Here is a 17,020-nt window from a genome sequence, read left to right on the forward strand (position 1 = left end):
AAAAAAAAAAAAAATTTTATATATATATACACACACACACACACACACACAAAAATGTATATATATATATATATATACATTTGCTATCTGGCATCTTAAGAAAAAGTTTGCTGACCCTAAACGATCTATAAGGTTCATTTAACATTCTTATATGCTGGCGATGAAAAAAAGAACTGCAGTAAAACACTCTTAAATGGAAGACAGCAATAAAAAAGGAATAAGGCATGAGGAGAGAGAACAATTCAAACAAGATCAAAATTCACCTCCCAGTGATAACACTAACTTCTCTTTTTAAGCCAGTGCATGGCTTATCTTCCAGTCACTGAAACCTTCTATTCCAAGAATATACAAGATTAAACAAGCATTAGCGATTTAACACTCACCTGCCTTCCTTAACTTTTTCTGCATTCCCTCGACATATGTAGTTTTCAATGTAACCATCGCTGCAGTTGATTTTTGACCAATCTGGATCACAAACATCCAAGAAGTGAGGCCGCAGTCTGCCTATTGAATACTTGGCAATGTCAGTCAGGGACTGACTAGCAGCTGCACCAAATAAAAAGGTTCCAATGGCTTTGTAAATAGTGGCTATGTAGTTATTCCTGATAAAGGAATTTGAGTGCAAAAGGTTACAGTAAACAGACAGGGTTTCTCCAAGAATCATCTGAAAAAGAAACAGAAAAATAACATGTTAAAGTAGCAAGCAGGCACTTTAAACAAAACGAAACATAGTGGGGAAGAAGAAAATGGTAAATCACAAAAAGATCTTTGTTTTAAAAACTGTCCCAGCCCCTTTTTTCTTTACAATGGAGAGTCAACTTCAGATATCCAATTCTAAACCACAAAAAAGGTGTCTTATCAATGGTGAACATTATTCACAAAGCCATGGCTGGGCCAAAAACATATCATTGCTTACCTAAAATAACAAGATCATATTTTTTTTCTTGTATTCAAATAAAGAGTTTTAAAAAGTAGAAAGAGATATATCCTGGAGGACAAAAACTATGGCTTGTCCAAAAAACAAACTTCCGGCTGGGCGTGGTGGCTCATGCCTGTAATCCCAGCACTTTGGGAGCCCAAGGCGGGTGGATCACCCGAAGTCAGGAGTTCGAGACCAGCCTGGCCAACATGGTAAACCCTGTCTCTACAAAAATTACAAAAAAACAACCAGGCATCGAAGAAGGTGCCTGTAATCCCAGCTACTTGGGAGGCTAAGGCAAGAGAATCACTTGAACATGGGAGGCGGAGGTTGCAGCGAGCCGAGATTGTGCCATTGCACTCCAGCTTGGGCAACAAGAGCAAGACTCCATCTCGATAAATACATACATACATACTTCCCCAATCAGAAACTCCTGTGTATAAGTACTTTTACCTGACACAGTCTTCATTTTTCTCAAATATTCCTTTGAATCAAAGACATCCACCATATTAAAAAGGGTAAAATCATTTCAGGGAGGATTGCTAGAGGATACAGAGGGCAGGGATTTAGCTAACAGGATATACCAGTCCTGCCTTCCAGGTGACCTCTGCTGGAGGCCCAAGGGGTGGGATGGGACTCTTAGTCACTAATTTAAAAGTATAAAAAGGTTTCTGATGCTTTACAAGTTAACAAACCAGTATCCTGAGAATTCAAAGAATACTGAATGGCAACATTATAAATAGTAACATTTGCTATTAAAAAAGACAGTAAGACTCTAGATACCTGAGACCAAAATAAACAGCTAAGGCCAGGCACTGTGGCTCAACTCCTGTAATCCCAGCACTTTGGGAGGCAGAGGCGGGTGAATCATTTGAGGTCAGGAGTTCGAGACCAGCCTGGCCAATATGGTGAAACCCCGTATCTACTAAAAATACCAAAAATTAGCCAGGAGTGGTGGCAGGCGCCTATAATCCCCAGCTACTTGGGAGACTGAGGCGGGAGAATCGCTTGAACCTGGGAGGTGGAGGCTGCAGTGAGCCAAGATGGCGCCACTGCACTCCAGCCTCAGCGTGACACAGCAAGACTCCATCTCAAAAAAATAATAATTAAAAACAACAACAAAAAAAAAACCACTTAAACACAGAATAGTCTGAACAGTGGGTTTGCTAATCTGTGTGGAGAGAATATAAGTAGCAAAGCTTGACTTGAAATACATTACTAGTTTCTCTACTTCACCTTAAATTTATATAAACAATTTTATAAAGCATTCAAACATTTCCATTTAATGAGGATCAACTGTCTTCAGGGTAAGTCTTACCATAAGTAAAATAAATGGTTGCTTCCTGAAAGGGATTTCAAGAATCTGATACCTAAAATCCTTTCCTTATTCTGGCTCAATGACTCCTAGAGTTCCATAATTAGAATGTTATAACTTTGACAATGAGACTCTGAACTCTACAAGGTAAGGAGGATTTCTTAATTGCTGAACAGAAACCTCCTATCACCAGAGTGACCTAAACAAAGTAGGTGGTCAATAAATTTTAGTGGCAGGTACTGCCTTGGGTAAACAGCAAATGCCCTTAGTTTACACATTAAGCCCCATAAAAATACAGTTCTAATTACAGTCCTTAATGTGAATGAATTAATCAGATTCTTTTCTGAGAACAGGTCACAGGAGAGGAAAACTATACGTACTTCCAGGAATGCCATTCCTATACAATTTTGCTTAGGGTTATCCCTGACTGCCAACAGAAGAGCCCTTTCCATTTCAGTATACATTGCCTCCTTACGCCAGGAAGGGGTCCCAGTATTTCCTCAGAGATTAGTAGCCAGAAAGAACTTATCTAACATTTCATTTTGGAATTAATCTTTGATTCTTGAAAACATATCAAGTATATTAATCAACCACAGTTTTAGCAGTTGAAACTTCCACATCTCAGGTATCAGCTGTTCTTCCACATCTCAGCTATCAGCTGGCACTCGACTATTTTCCAAAAGCAGGTAGTATGTTTTGTGAGTCTTCCTAGTCATAATCATCATAGTTTATGGCCACCCAAATCCTGGCTCTTGCCAGTGATGACAGAAAATGAGTTTGCTAGGAATATTCAGAATACTGGGCACAGATTAAAAGCTGATCTTCAGAAGCAGTATAAGCTGATACTTAACCATTAATACTGGGAATGCAGGGAAGTCTCTAAAGCCAGCAAATGCTAGGTTAACTTACATCACTGAGAGAAGCAGACAATAGAGGAGTTCTAAATTAATTCTTCTGAATTAAATGCAGAGATGTGTCTGCCCATTTGATCCACACAAGATAGCCATATTGTTTTGTTTCATTTCAATTCCTTATCCTGACCTTTGAGCCATTTATGCCAATTCTTAACCTTTCATGAAGTCAACAGCTAAGCCAAGTGTGGCCTAATCCTAAAACTGAGATTATTTATAATGTATTATTTACTCAGATTCTAGGATATGATAAATTATCAAAGAAATAAAAATAATGTTTGGAGGAGTAAAACAATACTTATGAAGTTCAAAGCTAATAATTATCTAAATCAGAGTGATTCAACCTTTTTAAACCTGTCTCCCATAGTATTCTCTTACCATCCCCTTTAAATCTCCATCAACCAAGATAGTTTTATGTTTCTACACTGTCCCTATGATTTTGTATCTTTCATTCAGGGCCCATCTTCCCAAAAGAACAGTCTAAAATCAATGGCACATCTCCACATCTTCTTCTCCCTCCTAAGTATCTCTAACCACTTCCATTTCCTTTATTCTACTGATTTTTTCACAAAAGTCAAAATTGTCTCATCCGATCAAACAGATTTTCTTTCTTTTTTTTTCTTTTTTTTTTTGAGATAGAGTCTTGCTCTGTTGCCCAGGCTAGAGTGCAGTGGCACAATCTCGGCTCACTGCAACATCTGCCTCCCAGGTTCAAGCGATTCTCCTGCTTCAGCCTCCTGTGTAGCTAGGATTACAGATGTCCACCACTGCGCCCAGCTAATTTTTGTCTTTTTAGTAGAGAAGAGGTTTCACTATCTTGACCAGGCTGGTCTTGAACTCCTGACTTTGTGATCCACCCACCTCGGCCTCCCAAAGTGCTGGGATTACAGGAGTGAGCCACCGCACCCAGGCAGATCAAACAGATTTTTATCAACTCTCACTTACTTTAACTTCTCGGTATATTTGACTTCACTGACCACTTCCTCCTTACTGAAATTATCCCATGTCTTCTGAGAAACTATAATAATCCTGGTTCTCTACCGGCCAGGTTCCCTCAATCACTCATTTATTAATGAATCATTTGCAACTCATGTCAAGGCCCTGGTGTGCAATCTTAATCATGGCGATTTTTTTAAATAAATGATTTACTTTCTAGTAAACGAAGTTAAATGTATACAAGTCTAACTGAGCATTGCCTGAAAGAGGCTGAGTTAATGAATAAAATAGAATTATGTTAATTTAGCACATAAGGCTGGGCATGATGGCTTACACCTATAATCCCAGCACTTCGGGATGTTGAGGCAGGAGGGTTGCTTGAACCCAGGAGTTTGAGACACAAGCCTGCGCAACACAGAGAGATTGTATCTCTTAAAAAAAAAAAAATGTAATTAGGCGGTTGTGGTGGTGCACACCTGTGGTCCCAGCTCCTCAGGTGGCTGAAGCAGGAGGATCACTTAAGCCCAGGAGGTCCAGGCTGCAGTGAGCTCTGATCACACCACTGCACTCCAAGCCTGGGTGACAGAGAAAGACTCTGTCAATCAATTAATCAAAACATACATATATAAAACCACTGCCCTAAGCAGTGTTTGTTTTCAGTGATACTGTAGAGATGAATAACAGTACGTTTAAACAATCTGTTCTTTTTAAAGCAGTCTGTACTTATCTATTAATTTACTTGCCATTTTATTAAATGTAAAGATAACTTTCTCACAGGTTATGTTGAGAGAGTAAAGAATAGGCCGGGCACAGTGGCTCACACCTGTAATCCCAGCACTTTGGGAGGCTGAGGCGGGTGGATCATGAGGTCAGGAGCTCAAGACCATCCTGGCCAACATAGTGAAACCCCATCTTTACTAAAAATACAAAAATCAGCTGGATGTGGTCGCGGGCGCCTGTAATTCCAGCCACTTGGGAGGCTGAAGCAAGAGAATCGCTTGAACCCAGGAGTCAGAGTTTGCAGTGAGCCAAGATTGCGCCACTGCACTCCAAGCCCAGGCAACACAGCGAGACTCTGTCTCAAAAAAAAGAAAGAAAAGAAAAGAAATAGCAAAGAATTCCAAGTTAATGAAATATAATTCATGAGCTTTTGCTAACTAAGCATTTTGTCAAGCCCTGTATAGGCCGTGCACATCAACACAGCGCCCAGCAATCAGTGGCCTGCTCTACTGCAGCCCTCCAGGCTAGAGCAAATTCCTGTAGTTCTGTTTGCATGGCATCCTTTTTTACTGAGACCAAAAAAAAGGGCAGAATTGAAAGACAAGTCTATTTCTAGCACTGTTTATTTGAATATTTGAATCCTGTCTGAAATTGGCTATTTGCAACTAAAGTCCTACTAAAAATGTCGTATTTAATTGCTTAGCAATCACTCAGAAACATATATACTTTTTTAAAAAAGACCCTACTCCCTCCTTAATGGAAGAATTATAGACTTGGCTTTCTTTTAGCAGTAAAAATTCAGTGTAAAAAATTATCTAGATTAAAAGAATACCTGATTTCTTAAAACTTCCCCGTATTTCGGGAGAGTCACCAACATTACTGTGTAATTACTCTATAGTTCCTTCATACAGTTTCATTCAGGCACCTAGGACATGCTGGGCTCCATGCCAGGTGGTGAGGACACGAAGATGAACAAGATATCATCTCTGCTTTCAAGGAGCTCACAGTCTTATAAAACAAGTATCTGTATAGCAAAGGTTTTCTTTTACTAATTATGCACCACAAATTACAAGTTAACTTTCAGTGCTAATAAAGTATTACGATCATTCTTAAGACATTTCTAAATTAAGAAGTTTTTCTTTTTTTAAAATAAACTCCAAAAACAGATATGATATACATGCTGTCATCTTTGGCCTATCTCCTGGATACAACTATATATTTTTTTAATCAAAAAAAAAAAAAATCTCTGTGTGTGTGTGTGTGTGTGTGTTTGAGAGAGGGTCTCACTCTGTTGCCCAAGCTGGAATGCTGTGGTGCAATCATGGTTCACTGCAGCCTCAACTTCCTAAGCTCAAGGGATCCTCCTGCTTCAGCCTTTTGAGTAGCTGGGACTACAGGCTCCTGCCCACCGTGCCTGGCCTTTTTTTTTGAAGTGGGGGTGAGTGGGGGGGTGGATATAGGCAGCGGTCTTGCTATGCTACCCAGGTTGGTCTCATACTTTGGGGCTCAAGTGATCCTCCCGACTTGGCCTCCCAAATGCTGGGATTAAAGGCATAAGCCACCACATCCAGCATATTTTCTGGTTTTTTGTTGTTTTTTTTTCCCAGACGGAGTCTCATCGTGTCACCCAGGCTGGAGTACAATGGTGCAATCTCGGCTCACTGCAACCTCCGCCTCCTAGGTTCAAGTGATTCTCCTGCCTCAGCCTCCTGAGTAGCTGGGATTACAGGTGTGTGTCACCACACCCAGCTAATTTTTGTATTTTTAGTAGAGGTGGGGTTTCGCCAGGTTGACCAGGCTGGTCTCGCACTCCTGACCTCAGGTGATCCGCCCGCCTCGCCTCCCAAAGTGCTAGCATTACAGGTGTGAGTCACTGCACCCAGCCTTCTGCTTATAAAGCAGAAGATTTATAAGAGATTATAAAAATCATGTAGTCCAGTCGATAGTCTTATCCCTAGACACATTCTTTAAGCATTTCTACCTGAAATACTGGAAAACAACAGTTACTATTTTAGTTTAAGACTCAGTCTTGCATTCAGTACCAGTAAAAATTCTTTCATATTCACTACTAATCATATATAGAACTACAGCTTTTCTCTCCTGTGTATATTATCTAAAAATTATTTAAAGTAAGCATGCATTATATAAAGTTTTAACATCACTTAGCAATTTTTCTTTTCTAGAACTCAGTACAGAGGGAGAGTCAAAAACAGTAGGTACATACACACAGATACAATAAATTATAAAATGATATCCTATGTATAAAGTATGCTAGAATCATATTGCTATAACATTCAACTATTGATCACAAGATTATTAAAACAATAACAAATTAGAGTTCTAACAATAACAGTGACATGGAAAAGATTAGCATAAAATCTATACATATCCAGCAAGGTTCTTTTCATTTTTTTTTTTTTCTGTTTTTTTTTAAGATGGGATGTTGAAGTGTTGTCTGGGCTGGAGTATAATGGCTATTCACAGATGTGATCACCACATACTATAGTCTTCAACTGGGAGACTCAAGCAATCCTCCAGCCTCAGCCTCTTGAGTAGCTGGGACTACAGGCATGTCACCGTGCCTGGCTCTTATAATTACACACTGTTATTTTTTGACTCCACTTAAAATAGCTGAGATTATCTTGATCAAATAAACCATCAATTAAAGGTTTAAAAAGCACACATTGTTTTTGGAGGGTTATACATTTAAGCATTAAAAGAATAACAGAAAATTAAGCCAAGGCCCAATAGTTACAAACTTGGAAAAGTGGATTTAACTTACAACGATAATACTGAATGGAATGATTATTCCACCTAATAACGCATAAGGTATGGTGTCTTCTTTGTAAGGGTACTTGATGGACTCATCATTACAGAATACTCCTCGTTGGAAGGGGGTATGCCTTGAAGTAAGAATTGCAAAAGGCAATCCAGCTAGCAAAAGGGAATAAATGAAAATATCATTAAAAAAGAAATACCAAAACTAATTAATGTCAATAATTATCCCAGAGACTCTGTTTAAAAATGCATTTGCCATGAAAATAAGTGAGAGCACATGTAAAAAAGGAAATGCAGCAATGCATGCAACAGAAGTTGGAAAGATTACAGTTTTAAGATAAAGATGTTTTGTCTACAGCAAACAAAGCATTCAAATCCTCTATTAACCAATTTAATAAAGAATTATCTTTCCTTTGTTTCTGTGCAAACACACTAAATGGATTTTGGGAAAATCTCTTCTCACGTCCTTGTTGTCATTTAATCGCCAGGTTTCTAACACTACTTCAAAACCAATTTTTCATGGGCTTCACTTCCAAAAAGAAAACATTTTAGCATTCCACATTTGGATAGGTCATTGTCACTGGCTAAGCTATCACAGTATCTAAATAAAACTTTATCCACTCATTTCTGTATTGTCTATAGCAGCCTGAAAGCTGCTATAAAAAGAGGAATCTGAACATAAAGTTTCTTTTTTTTTTTTTTTTTTTTTTTTTGAGACGGGGTCTCATTCTGTTACCCAGGCTACAGTGCCATGGCACGATCATAGCTAAGTGCAGCCTCGATCTTCTGGGCTCAAGCTATCCTCCTGCTTCAGCTTCTCGAGCAGCTGGGACCACAGGCACGCACCACCATGCTAAGCTAGTTTTTTGTTTTGTTTTAATTTTTTAGTAGAGATGAGGTCCAGCTATGTTGCCCAGGCTGATCTTGAACTCCTGAGCTCAACTGATCCTATGGCCTCAGCCTCCCAAAGTGCTGGGATTACAGATGTGAGCCATTGCACCCAGCCCTGAGCTTAGTTTCTTAAGATGATGATGGAGTCAAGCACAAAGGCACCTAACAGAGAGCGCTGTTTTTATCATCAGTGTTTTCTGTAAAGATCATGTCTTATACTCACCTCCTAAAATACCAATTTTTTGCCTAAATGTGAACTTCAAGAATTCAATTATCCTTTACTTCACTGAACTTGACCTACTGATTAATACTACAGCATACTAACTAGTGTTGTAAGAGATGCAGGTTAGCAGAAACCCTCCACGTGAGATCTGCTTTAAGACTGACCCAGGCCTGAAACGCTCATCTCCCTAAGTGATCCATGTCCCTGCAGTAATACCATAACCACTAAGCTAACACACTCACTGCAGAAGTGTTGCTTCTCTGTGAAGCACCAAGACTTGATGACCATTTGCAGTTCTCATTAACTCCACTAAGGCCCTAAAGGCTAAATGACAACCAAGCCTCTGCCACTCTGCCTGAGTGTATTTACCACAAATATCAAATCTGTTCAATCTATTATAAGAGCTAAAAAGGAGAAGCACACGAAATCACATTTCTTTCACTCTTAGCTCTTTTATTGATCTTCCCATTTTTCATTCAGACACTGAATACATGAACCAAAGCTTAGTTATCTGTATTAGTCAATTTGCCAATAGCTGTCACCCCTTTAAAAAGTCTTTACGATGCTACAAGGTTCCCAAAGCTATACTCCTAGTAATGCTATGCCTTAAAAGAAAAAAAACAAAAACAAAAAAAAACTAAACTAGAGCTGACCTTGCTGACACTTATACTGGCCCTCATATCCCAATTCAGACTATCCTCTGATTCACCAAATAGTTTTCATTCATAGGAATGGGATAAAATGGCCAAGTTTTCAATACATATACCATGGTTACAATATAACTTCAAAAGAATTTGCACAAACCTTTCGCACTTATGAGCACTGTGGAGGTAAATACACAGGACTGTGATTTTATTATTGGTTGCCCCATACAGTAACTAAATGCTTAGCCCTCTAATCAATAACCATACTCTAACTCAATGAGCAAATTTATTTTGTACATAAAAATAACCGCTACTTCTTTTTTCTTTTCTTTTTTTTTTGAGATGGTGTCTTGCTTTGTTGCTCAGGCTGGGGTGCAGTGACAGAATCTCAGCTCACTGCACCCTCCACTTCTAGGACTCAAGCAATTATCCTGCCTTAGCCTCCCAAGTAGCCAGGACTACAGGCACCCGCCACCACGCCAGGCTAATTTTTGTATTTTTAATAGAGAAGGGTTCTGCCATGTTGGCCGGGCTGGTCTCAAACTCTTGACCTCAAGTGATCCACCCAGCTCAGCCTCCCAAAGTGTTGAGATTATAGGCATGAGCCATAGTGTCCAGCCAAAGAACCACTATCTCTATAATCCAATTCAGTCTACACAAAATAATGGAAACTTTTACTGTCTACAAAGCATATTTCTGAATTGGTTGCATTTTCCAATAAACGTTTCTTTCTTTTGGAATAGTATATTTAGTATAGAAATTAAATTCATGGACATGGTGGCATGTGCCTGTAGTCCTGGCTACTTGGGAGGCTGAGGCAGGAGAATCACTTGAACCCAGGAGGTGGAGGTTGCAGTGAGCCGAGACTGTGCTACTGCACTCCAACCTGGGTGACACAGCGAGACTCTGTCTAAAAAAAAAAAAAAAAAAAGACAGAAACTAAATTCACATATAATAGGATTAGAGTCCAAAACTCACTAGGCTGTGTGTCCTTATTCTCAGAGAAAACATATAGGCCCAAATACCCAGGCCCAAATGTATTTAGAAATGCTATTACCATGTATGTCCATTAATATTAAGGGTTTTTTTCCCCCAACCACAAAAACCATGTTAGAAATTATTCTTAGATTTAGAAAAAAAGTTTGTGGGTATTTTTCAGGATACTAGGGGAACAAAATAAAACCATATACAAAGGATAATAGCCCATTTAAAAAAATAAAAACATTCATGTGGGCAAATACTAAGTAAACCCACTGTGCAAGGAATTCTGCTAGGTGCTACCAGGAATACAAATTGAATAAGGCACAGTACGTAATTATAGCAGAGAATAAACTGAGGTTCAAAGAACTCTGAGTGTTCAAAAGAAAAGGAGAGTTGGTGATGCCTTTGAGTATGATATTCAATAAGCCAGTGGTTGTGACAGTCTCCATCTCAGCAGAAGGGGTCTAGGACAGAGACAAAGATTTGGGGATATAAAGGGTCTCTAAAGTCACAGAGATACAAAACACTGTACAGGATGTATATAAAGAGAAAAGAAGTGGAGGGTGAGGCACAGAGCAACAGCAGAGGAAGAAGAGGAGAGGAAGAAGATTCACTAAGGCAGACTTGAGTGGGGTAAGGGCAGGTCAGGAGACAGCAACCACATCGTGGCCACATTAGAAAGAGAGGGCATTCAGGAGGTGGAGATTGGTCCACAGTGCCCAATATGGCGTCCAATGGGATTTCAATTGCCAGTCTTAGTAAAAGAGGTTTTAATAAGAAAGGGTAACACACAGACTGCAAGTTTTGGTAAGAAAATATGAGAAAATAAGCATGAATCTACCACAAATGCACACTATTCTGTTGAGAGAATTAAGGAAAGAGGTTGCCAACACCAAAGACCTTAGAAATATTTTTAAATTGATAATAAATAATAGCCAATATTTGCCATTCCTCAAATACGCCCATGAGATTTTTTTTTTTTTTTTTTTTTTTTGAGACAGAGTTTTGCTCTTGTCGCCCAGGCTGGAGTAAAATGGTGTGATCTCGGCTCACTGCAACCTCCACCTTCCAGGTTCAAGCGATTCTCCTGCCTTGGCCTCCAGAGTAGCACCTCCAGGGTAGGTGAGCACCACCACGCCCAGCTAATTTTTTTGTATTACTAGTAGAGATGGGGTTTCACCATGTTGGCCAGGCTAGTCTCAAACTCCTGACCTCAGGTGATCCACCCGCCTCAGTCTCCCAAAGTGCTGGAATTATAGGCATGAGCCACTGTGCCCAGTCAAGATGTATTGAATCAACGCCATTACCCAATGCCATTTCATTTTCACTAACTATCTAAATCTAAACACAGACCCCTGAAAGGTGATGAAGAAAAAGACCAAACCACGGGTTGCTCACTCACCCACTTAAGGCTCAAAAAGAACAGCTCTTTCAGATTCCTGTTCTGGAAATACGGGAATTGTAACAAAAACTGATTAAGTCCAAGGTGGCAAACAACACTGGGCCATGTACAAGGAAGACTGGCTGAAGAAGAAGCTGAGAACAAAGCAGGTCTACAGAGGAGGAAGTAGTGACTAGCCTGGTCCCTGAATGGGTGAAATGGGAAGGTAGCTGTGGTTCCCCAATGCCAAAAGGCCTCAGTGATCTTGCTGCTTGGGGTTATTACAGCACCTTGTATCCTTTTCAACAAAGCCCAATTTTACTTAATCTAGTTAGAAAGAATTTCTACTCCTTGAAACTAAGAGAGACAAAGTAAAAACAATTATAATTTAACCATTCCTCCCACTTTGAGAGCATGTAGGTTATTTTTAATTTTTTGATTACCCTATATGATGCCATAGTTAACATTTCCGAATACAAATTCTTGTTTGCATTTCTAATTTCCTTAAGATATATATGTAAGTGGAATTGAAAGATACAAACATTAAATCCTTGATAAACTATTCCAAAAGGGTTACTGCACACCACCAACTTACTTCACCAGACAGTGTAGAAAAGTGAGCAGAAATGCAAACATTTAAATAGATACTTGATGTTAACTTTGACATTTACTAAAGATTTCAAGGCAAAACTTCGTTTATCAATTCAGTCAAAAACCCTTTTCCTTTTACCTGAAAGATTATATCTCTAAATCCCTTTCATCACTTCTCAAATGACTACCCTCGTCAAACACTGTTTCTCTTATTACTTGAGCTGGCAAAATTCATTTTCACTCTCCCTTTTTTTTAATTGAGGTATAATTTACATACCATAAAATTAATCCAGTCTAAGTATATATATAATTCAATGGTTTTGGTAAATTTATATTGTGATGCAACATCACCACAATCTAGTTTTAGAACATTTTCATTACCCCCCAAATTCCCTTGAGCCTATTTGCATTCAATCCCTGCTCCCACTAACAAACCCAGGCAACCACTCATCTGCTATCTGTCTCTACGTAAATTTGCCTTTTCTAGACATTTCACATAAATGGAATTACACAATATGTAGTATTTTATATGTGGCTTTTATCACTCAGCATAATGTTTTTGAGGTTCATCTGTGTTACAGCATGCATTTTGTTCCTTTTTATTAATGAATATTCAGTTATATGTATATACCACATTTGGTTTATCCACTCACCAGTTAATGGACATTTAGATTGCTTCCAGTTTTGTGGTATTACGACTAATCCTATGAACATTCACATACAAGTATTTTTGTAGATATGTTTTCATTTCTAATGAAAGTGGGTGGGATTGCCAGGTCATATGGTAAATTGATGCTTAACTTTTTAAGAAATTGCTAAACTGTTTTCCAAAGTGGTTGCACCCTTTTACATTCCCACATTCCGCTTTTTGATACATTCACTAGTTAGCTCATGACTCAGGTTCTCTGCATAGTAAACTCATACTCAGTTATAAATAAACACAACTTTGTATATTTTAACAGTGAATATTTATAATGGTTCAAGAGAGAGTATGTGATATGGGAACTTATGGCTTCCACAAACCAAATATCACAAGAACACTTCACCATCGTTTACTAGAGACAGGAAAGGACAACATATGAACATGGTGACACCACATCTTCTTTAACTTCCTCTTGCACAAATGCTCAGGATCTTGGAACCAAAATACCAATCCTAACAGTTTTAGTAAGAAATATTGGTGGTGGAGTACCCAGCAAAACTGGGAAACTGGTTCCATGGATATATTGTTCCTTTTTGTTGCTGAACAGTATTCCATTGTACAAATCTAAAACATACCAGATGCCCAGGAGAGAGTGGCATGCAACTTTACAGACCACAGTAGCATATCACTAAGGAACATACTGCCTCAGGGATAACAGCAGCGGCAACAGTCTGAGAAATCCTGACACACAGATGACAGGCACCTTGGGATTTACTGTGAGATAAGGTACCACCTCAATAGTTTGGAAGAAGAAAAGACCCCATAGGCAGACCAAAAGACCCACATAATAGAAAGAATTGTGTCCACTTGTGAAATATTTCAGAAAATACATTCTTCTCTTAATGCCTGAACAAGGAGAGAAGAATGTGGATGGAGGCTAGACGCTTGAATAACCCAGACATATCGGCCAGACTGTCAAATAATGGAGTTATTACTATTTTGTTAATAAAATTGCTCATAAGAACTGAGAATCAGTACTTTCCACAATGCGTGGATAGGAAATGCAGCTACACATGAGAATAAGTAAACAAGAAAATAAAACTTGTTTCCAACCTAGGAAACCAATTTCCACAGTATTATATTTCTATAGTTCTAATAGGCATCTCCCCCATATTATAAGATATCTCCAAAGGGGGAAATATAAATAAAAATATATTTTTATATAAATAAATATACATTAATATTTATATAAATATATAAACATATAAATATTAAAATATATTTTTATAAATATTAAAATATATTTTTTATAAATATTTTATATTTATATGGACATATATTTTATATTTTATATTTATATGGACATATATTTTATATTTATATAAATATATATTATAAAATATATTTATATAAATATATATTATAAAAATATATTTATATTTTCCCCTTGGGTGCTATCTTATATATATCACATATATATGCATAGTATACGCACATACACACACACATATCTCCAGTCGGGATACGCATTCAATATAAGTCTCCTTCCCCCCTCACTCCCCAAAAAACTGTTTTAATGAGGTAAGAGATGACTTGGAAATATGGTCAGTTTCCACAGAGTTAAGCTGAATTTTCATGGTAGTAGTCATTATCAAACATAAACAACAATCTTATTCTATTTCACATTTTGCAGTTTTTCATAAAATTTTCTACCTCAATTTATTAAACACCTATTATGTGCCACTAAGGTTACAATCGTGAGCAATACAGACCATCCCTACTCTAGTGAAGATTATTGTCTTACTGCCTATAGAGGTGAAAATAAGAAATGGCAGCACAGCACCTATGTTTCCATGAAAACAAGGGAGAAATGACAAACAAATGTGAGCAACAGACTGTTTGGATACCAGCTTCCTGCACCAGTACAGGAAAAGGACAGCAAGAAAGATGTGCCATGCCATAAAACCTAACCAACTCCAATCTCCTCTGCCATGCAGGGTAAAATTCTAAAGCCACTTTGCCATAAGAACACTTTACTTATATATTACTTTACACCTTATAAAAATAAACATATTAACCCATTCATTCTTTCTTCCTCAAGACTATCAATTTCTTATTACCATTTAAGTAAGCTATTCAAAACAATAAAAATTATACCTCGGTTACCTGCTTTGTGGGCAGGCTCTCTAAAAAAACATTATTTTTTCAAATAATGTACCAAAAACAAAGAACTTCAGAAAATCCACATATCTATAGTAAATAATCTCCCTCATCTTCCAAAACATTATCAAATTCCAAACTTTACAAATGTGGTATTCCACAACAATTCAACCCAAAAAATATATCCTGTGTTATTTCCCCTCAGGTGTTAATAAAGGGAGTAAAAGTGATTTTTTAAAATTAACTTAGGAGCAATTAGACTACCAAAAATAATAAAAAATATTTCTTAATATTTCTTAAAAAGTCATATTTTATCCTTTAAAATTGTGGATATTGTCCATATATTATTACACTAGCAATATTTATAGTAGAAATCTGAGTAATCAACACCAGAAAAATACACATGCTTAATGGTATACAAAAGCTAGACATTTTTTGTTATGCTAACACACAAACAACATCAGTTGAAAAGGATAATTCAAAGTACATTATTAGAGGCTAGGTGCAGCGGCTCATGCCTGTATTCCCAGCACTTTGGGGAGGCCAAAGTGGGCGGATCACATGAGGCCAGGAGATCAAGACCAGCCTGGCCAACACAGTGAAACCCCATCTCTACCAAAAATACAAAAATTAGCCAGGCATGGTGGTACGTGCCTGTAATCCCAGCTAAGGCACAAGAATTGCTTAAACCCAGGAGGCAGAGGTTGCAGTGAGCCAAGAATGTACCACTGCACTCCAGCCTGGGTGACAAAGGGAGACTCTGTCTCAAAAAAAAAAAAAATAATAATAATTATTAGAAATTTTGGGTTGACAGGCTATTTCCATTTCTGTACTTTTAACACTTAGAATGACTTTGCAAAAATCCCAAATCAAAAACTGTAACAATCTACATCCTAAAGGAATTTTAATAGACCAATACTTGGTCTATTAAATGGAGAGGTCTATTAAATGGAGACATAATGGGATTTAAATAATGCATATTTCTGAATTAACCTAGGACAAAGGATTTTTGCATATTAAGATACGTTTACATAGATGTCTTTCTACCATGAGCTACTAACTCACTATGCAATGCACACTTAAGATAAAGTTCATCTTTAATAGTGACAAAGGCTCTTCAGTTGACCAAACATTAGTTAACCAGCTGTGAACCCTCTTCTCAACTAGGCCTCAACCTTGGCCTTTCATGTCAGCCTGTCCTTGTGCGGTGTGCAAGGACAGGACAGGCCCAGTCTTAGCAAAAGTCCTGCTAAGTCAGCTTAGCAAGAAGCCCCTTATCCTTGATATCTGAACACCCTTGATACATGATTAAATTCCTCATCCCCCACCTTTGATATATAAATCTTTGGCCTGCCTTAACAAGAATCTCCTACCCTTGATGTCTCCTCTTCATGATTTTCCATCCACTGATTCCCCTCACCCATAAATCCCCCCTTCTCCTTGTTGTAGTCAGAGTTGAGTTCTCCACCCCAGGTGCAATAGTCTTGAGTAAAGTTTTCCTTAACCATTTTAACAAGTATCAGAATAAATTTATTCAATAATAGAAACCCATATTAGATGGAAAGTCTCCAACTCCTAAGTAAACTTGGGTTGGCAGATTGAAAGGCAAAAATGAAAACTTTTTTAAAAATCTTAAATTGTATCAAACCAACACCTGAGTGCTTTAAACACTTTCAAGGTACCAAGGCTACAGAGTAAAAAGTACAGAGACTGGAGTCTATAACAAAGAATCTGGCCTTTGTCCCTGGGAGAGAGACTCTAAAACCTTAGAATTTCCTGAGTAATAGGGGTGTCTTTGTTATTCTTAAGCCCCTTGGTTCACACTTGGGTTTAGGCTAATGAATGACTCAGGATGGGAGCTGGTCACACTAACCATGTGATTAGAGGGACAGGGCTTTAAACCAACTCAACCTCCAAGGAGGTGAGG

General features: G+C 38.1%; 1 protein-coding gene across 3 annotated transcripts in view; it reads right to left on the reverse strand.

Annotated features, from left to right (window-relative positions):
* PLPP1 (phospholipid phosphatase 1) overlaps positions 1 to 17,020 on the reverse strand; it is a 105,438-nt gene that overhangs the window by 39,519 nt on the left and 48,899 nt on the right. Inside the window, exons 2-3 of one of the 3 annotated variants that reach the window (XM_025389052.1) lie at positions 7,584 to 7,735; positions 384 to 664 (exon numbers count right to left, since the gene is read on the reverse strand). In XM_025389052.1, coding sequence (XP_025244837.1) covers positions 384 to 664; positions 7,584 to 7,735 — 433 coding nt within the window. The remainder of the gene's footprint in view (positions 1 to 383; positions 665 to 7,583; positions 7,736 to 17,020) is intronic. The other 2 variants (XM_025389054.1, XM_025389051.1) reach the window with 2 other exon arrangements.

This window comes from Theropithecus gelada, chromosome 6 (genome assembly GCF_003255815.1).
Source record: "Theropithecus gelada isolate Dixy chromosome 6, Tgel_1.0, whole genome shotgun sequence".
Lineage (NCBI taxonomy): Eukaryota > Metazoa > Chordata > Mammalia > Primates > Cercopithecidae > Theropithecus > Theropithecus gelada.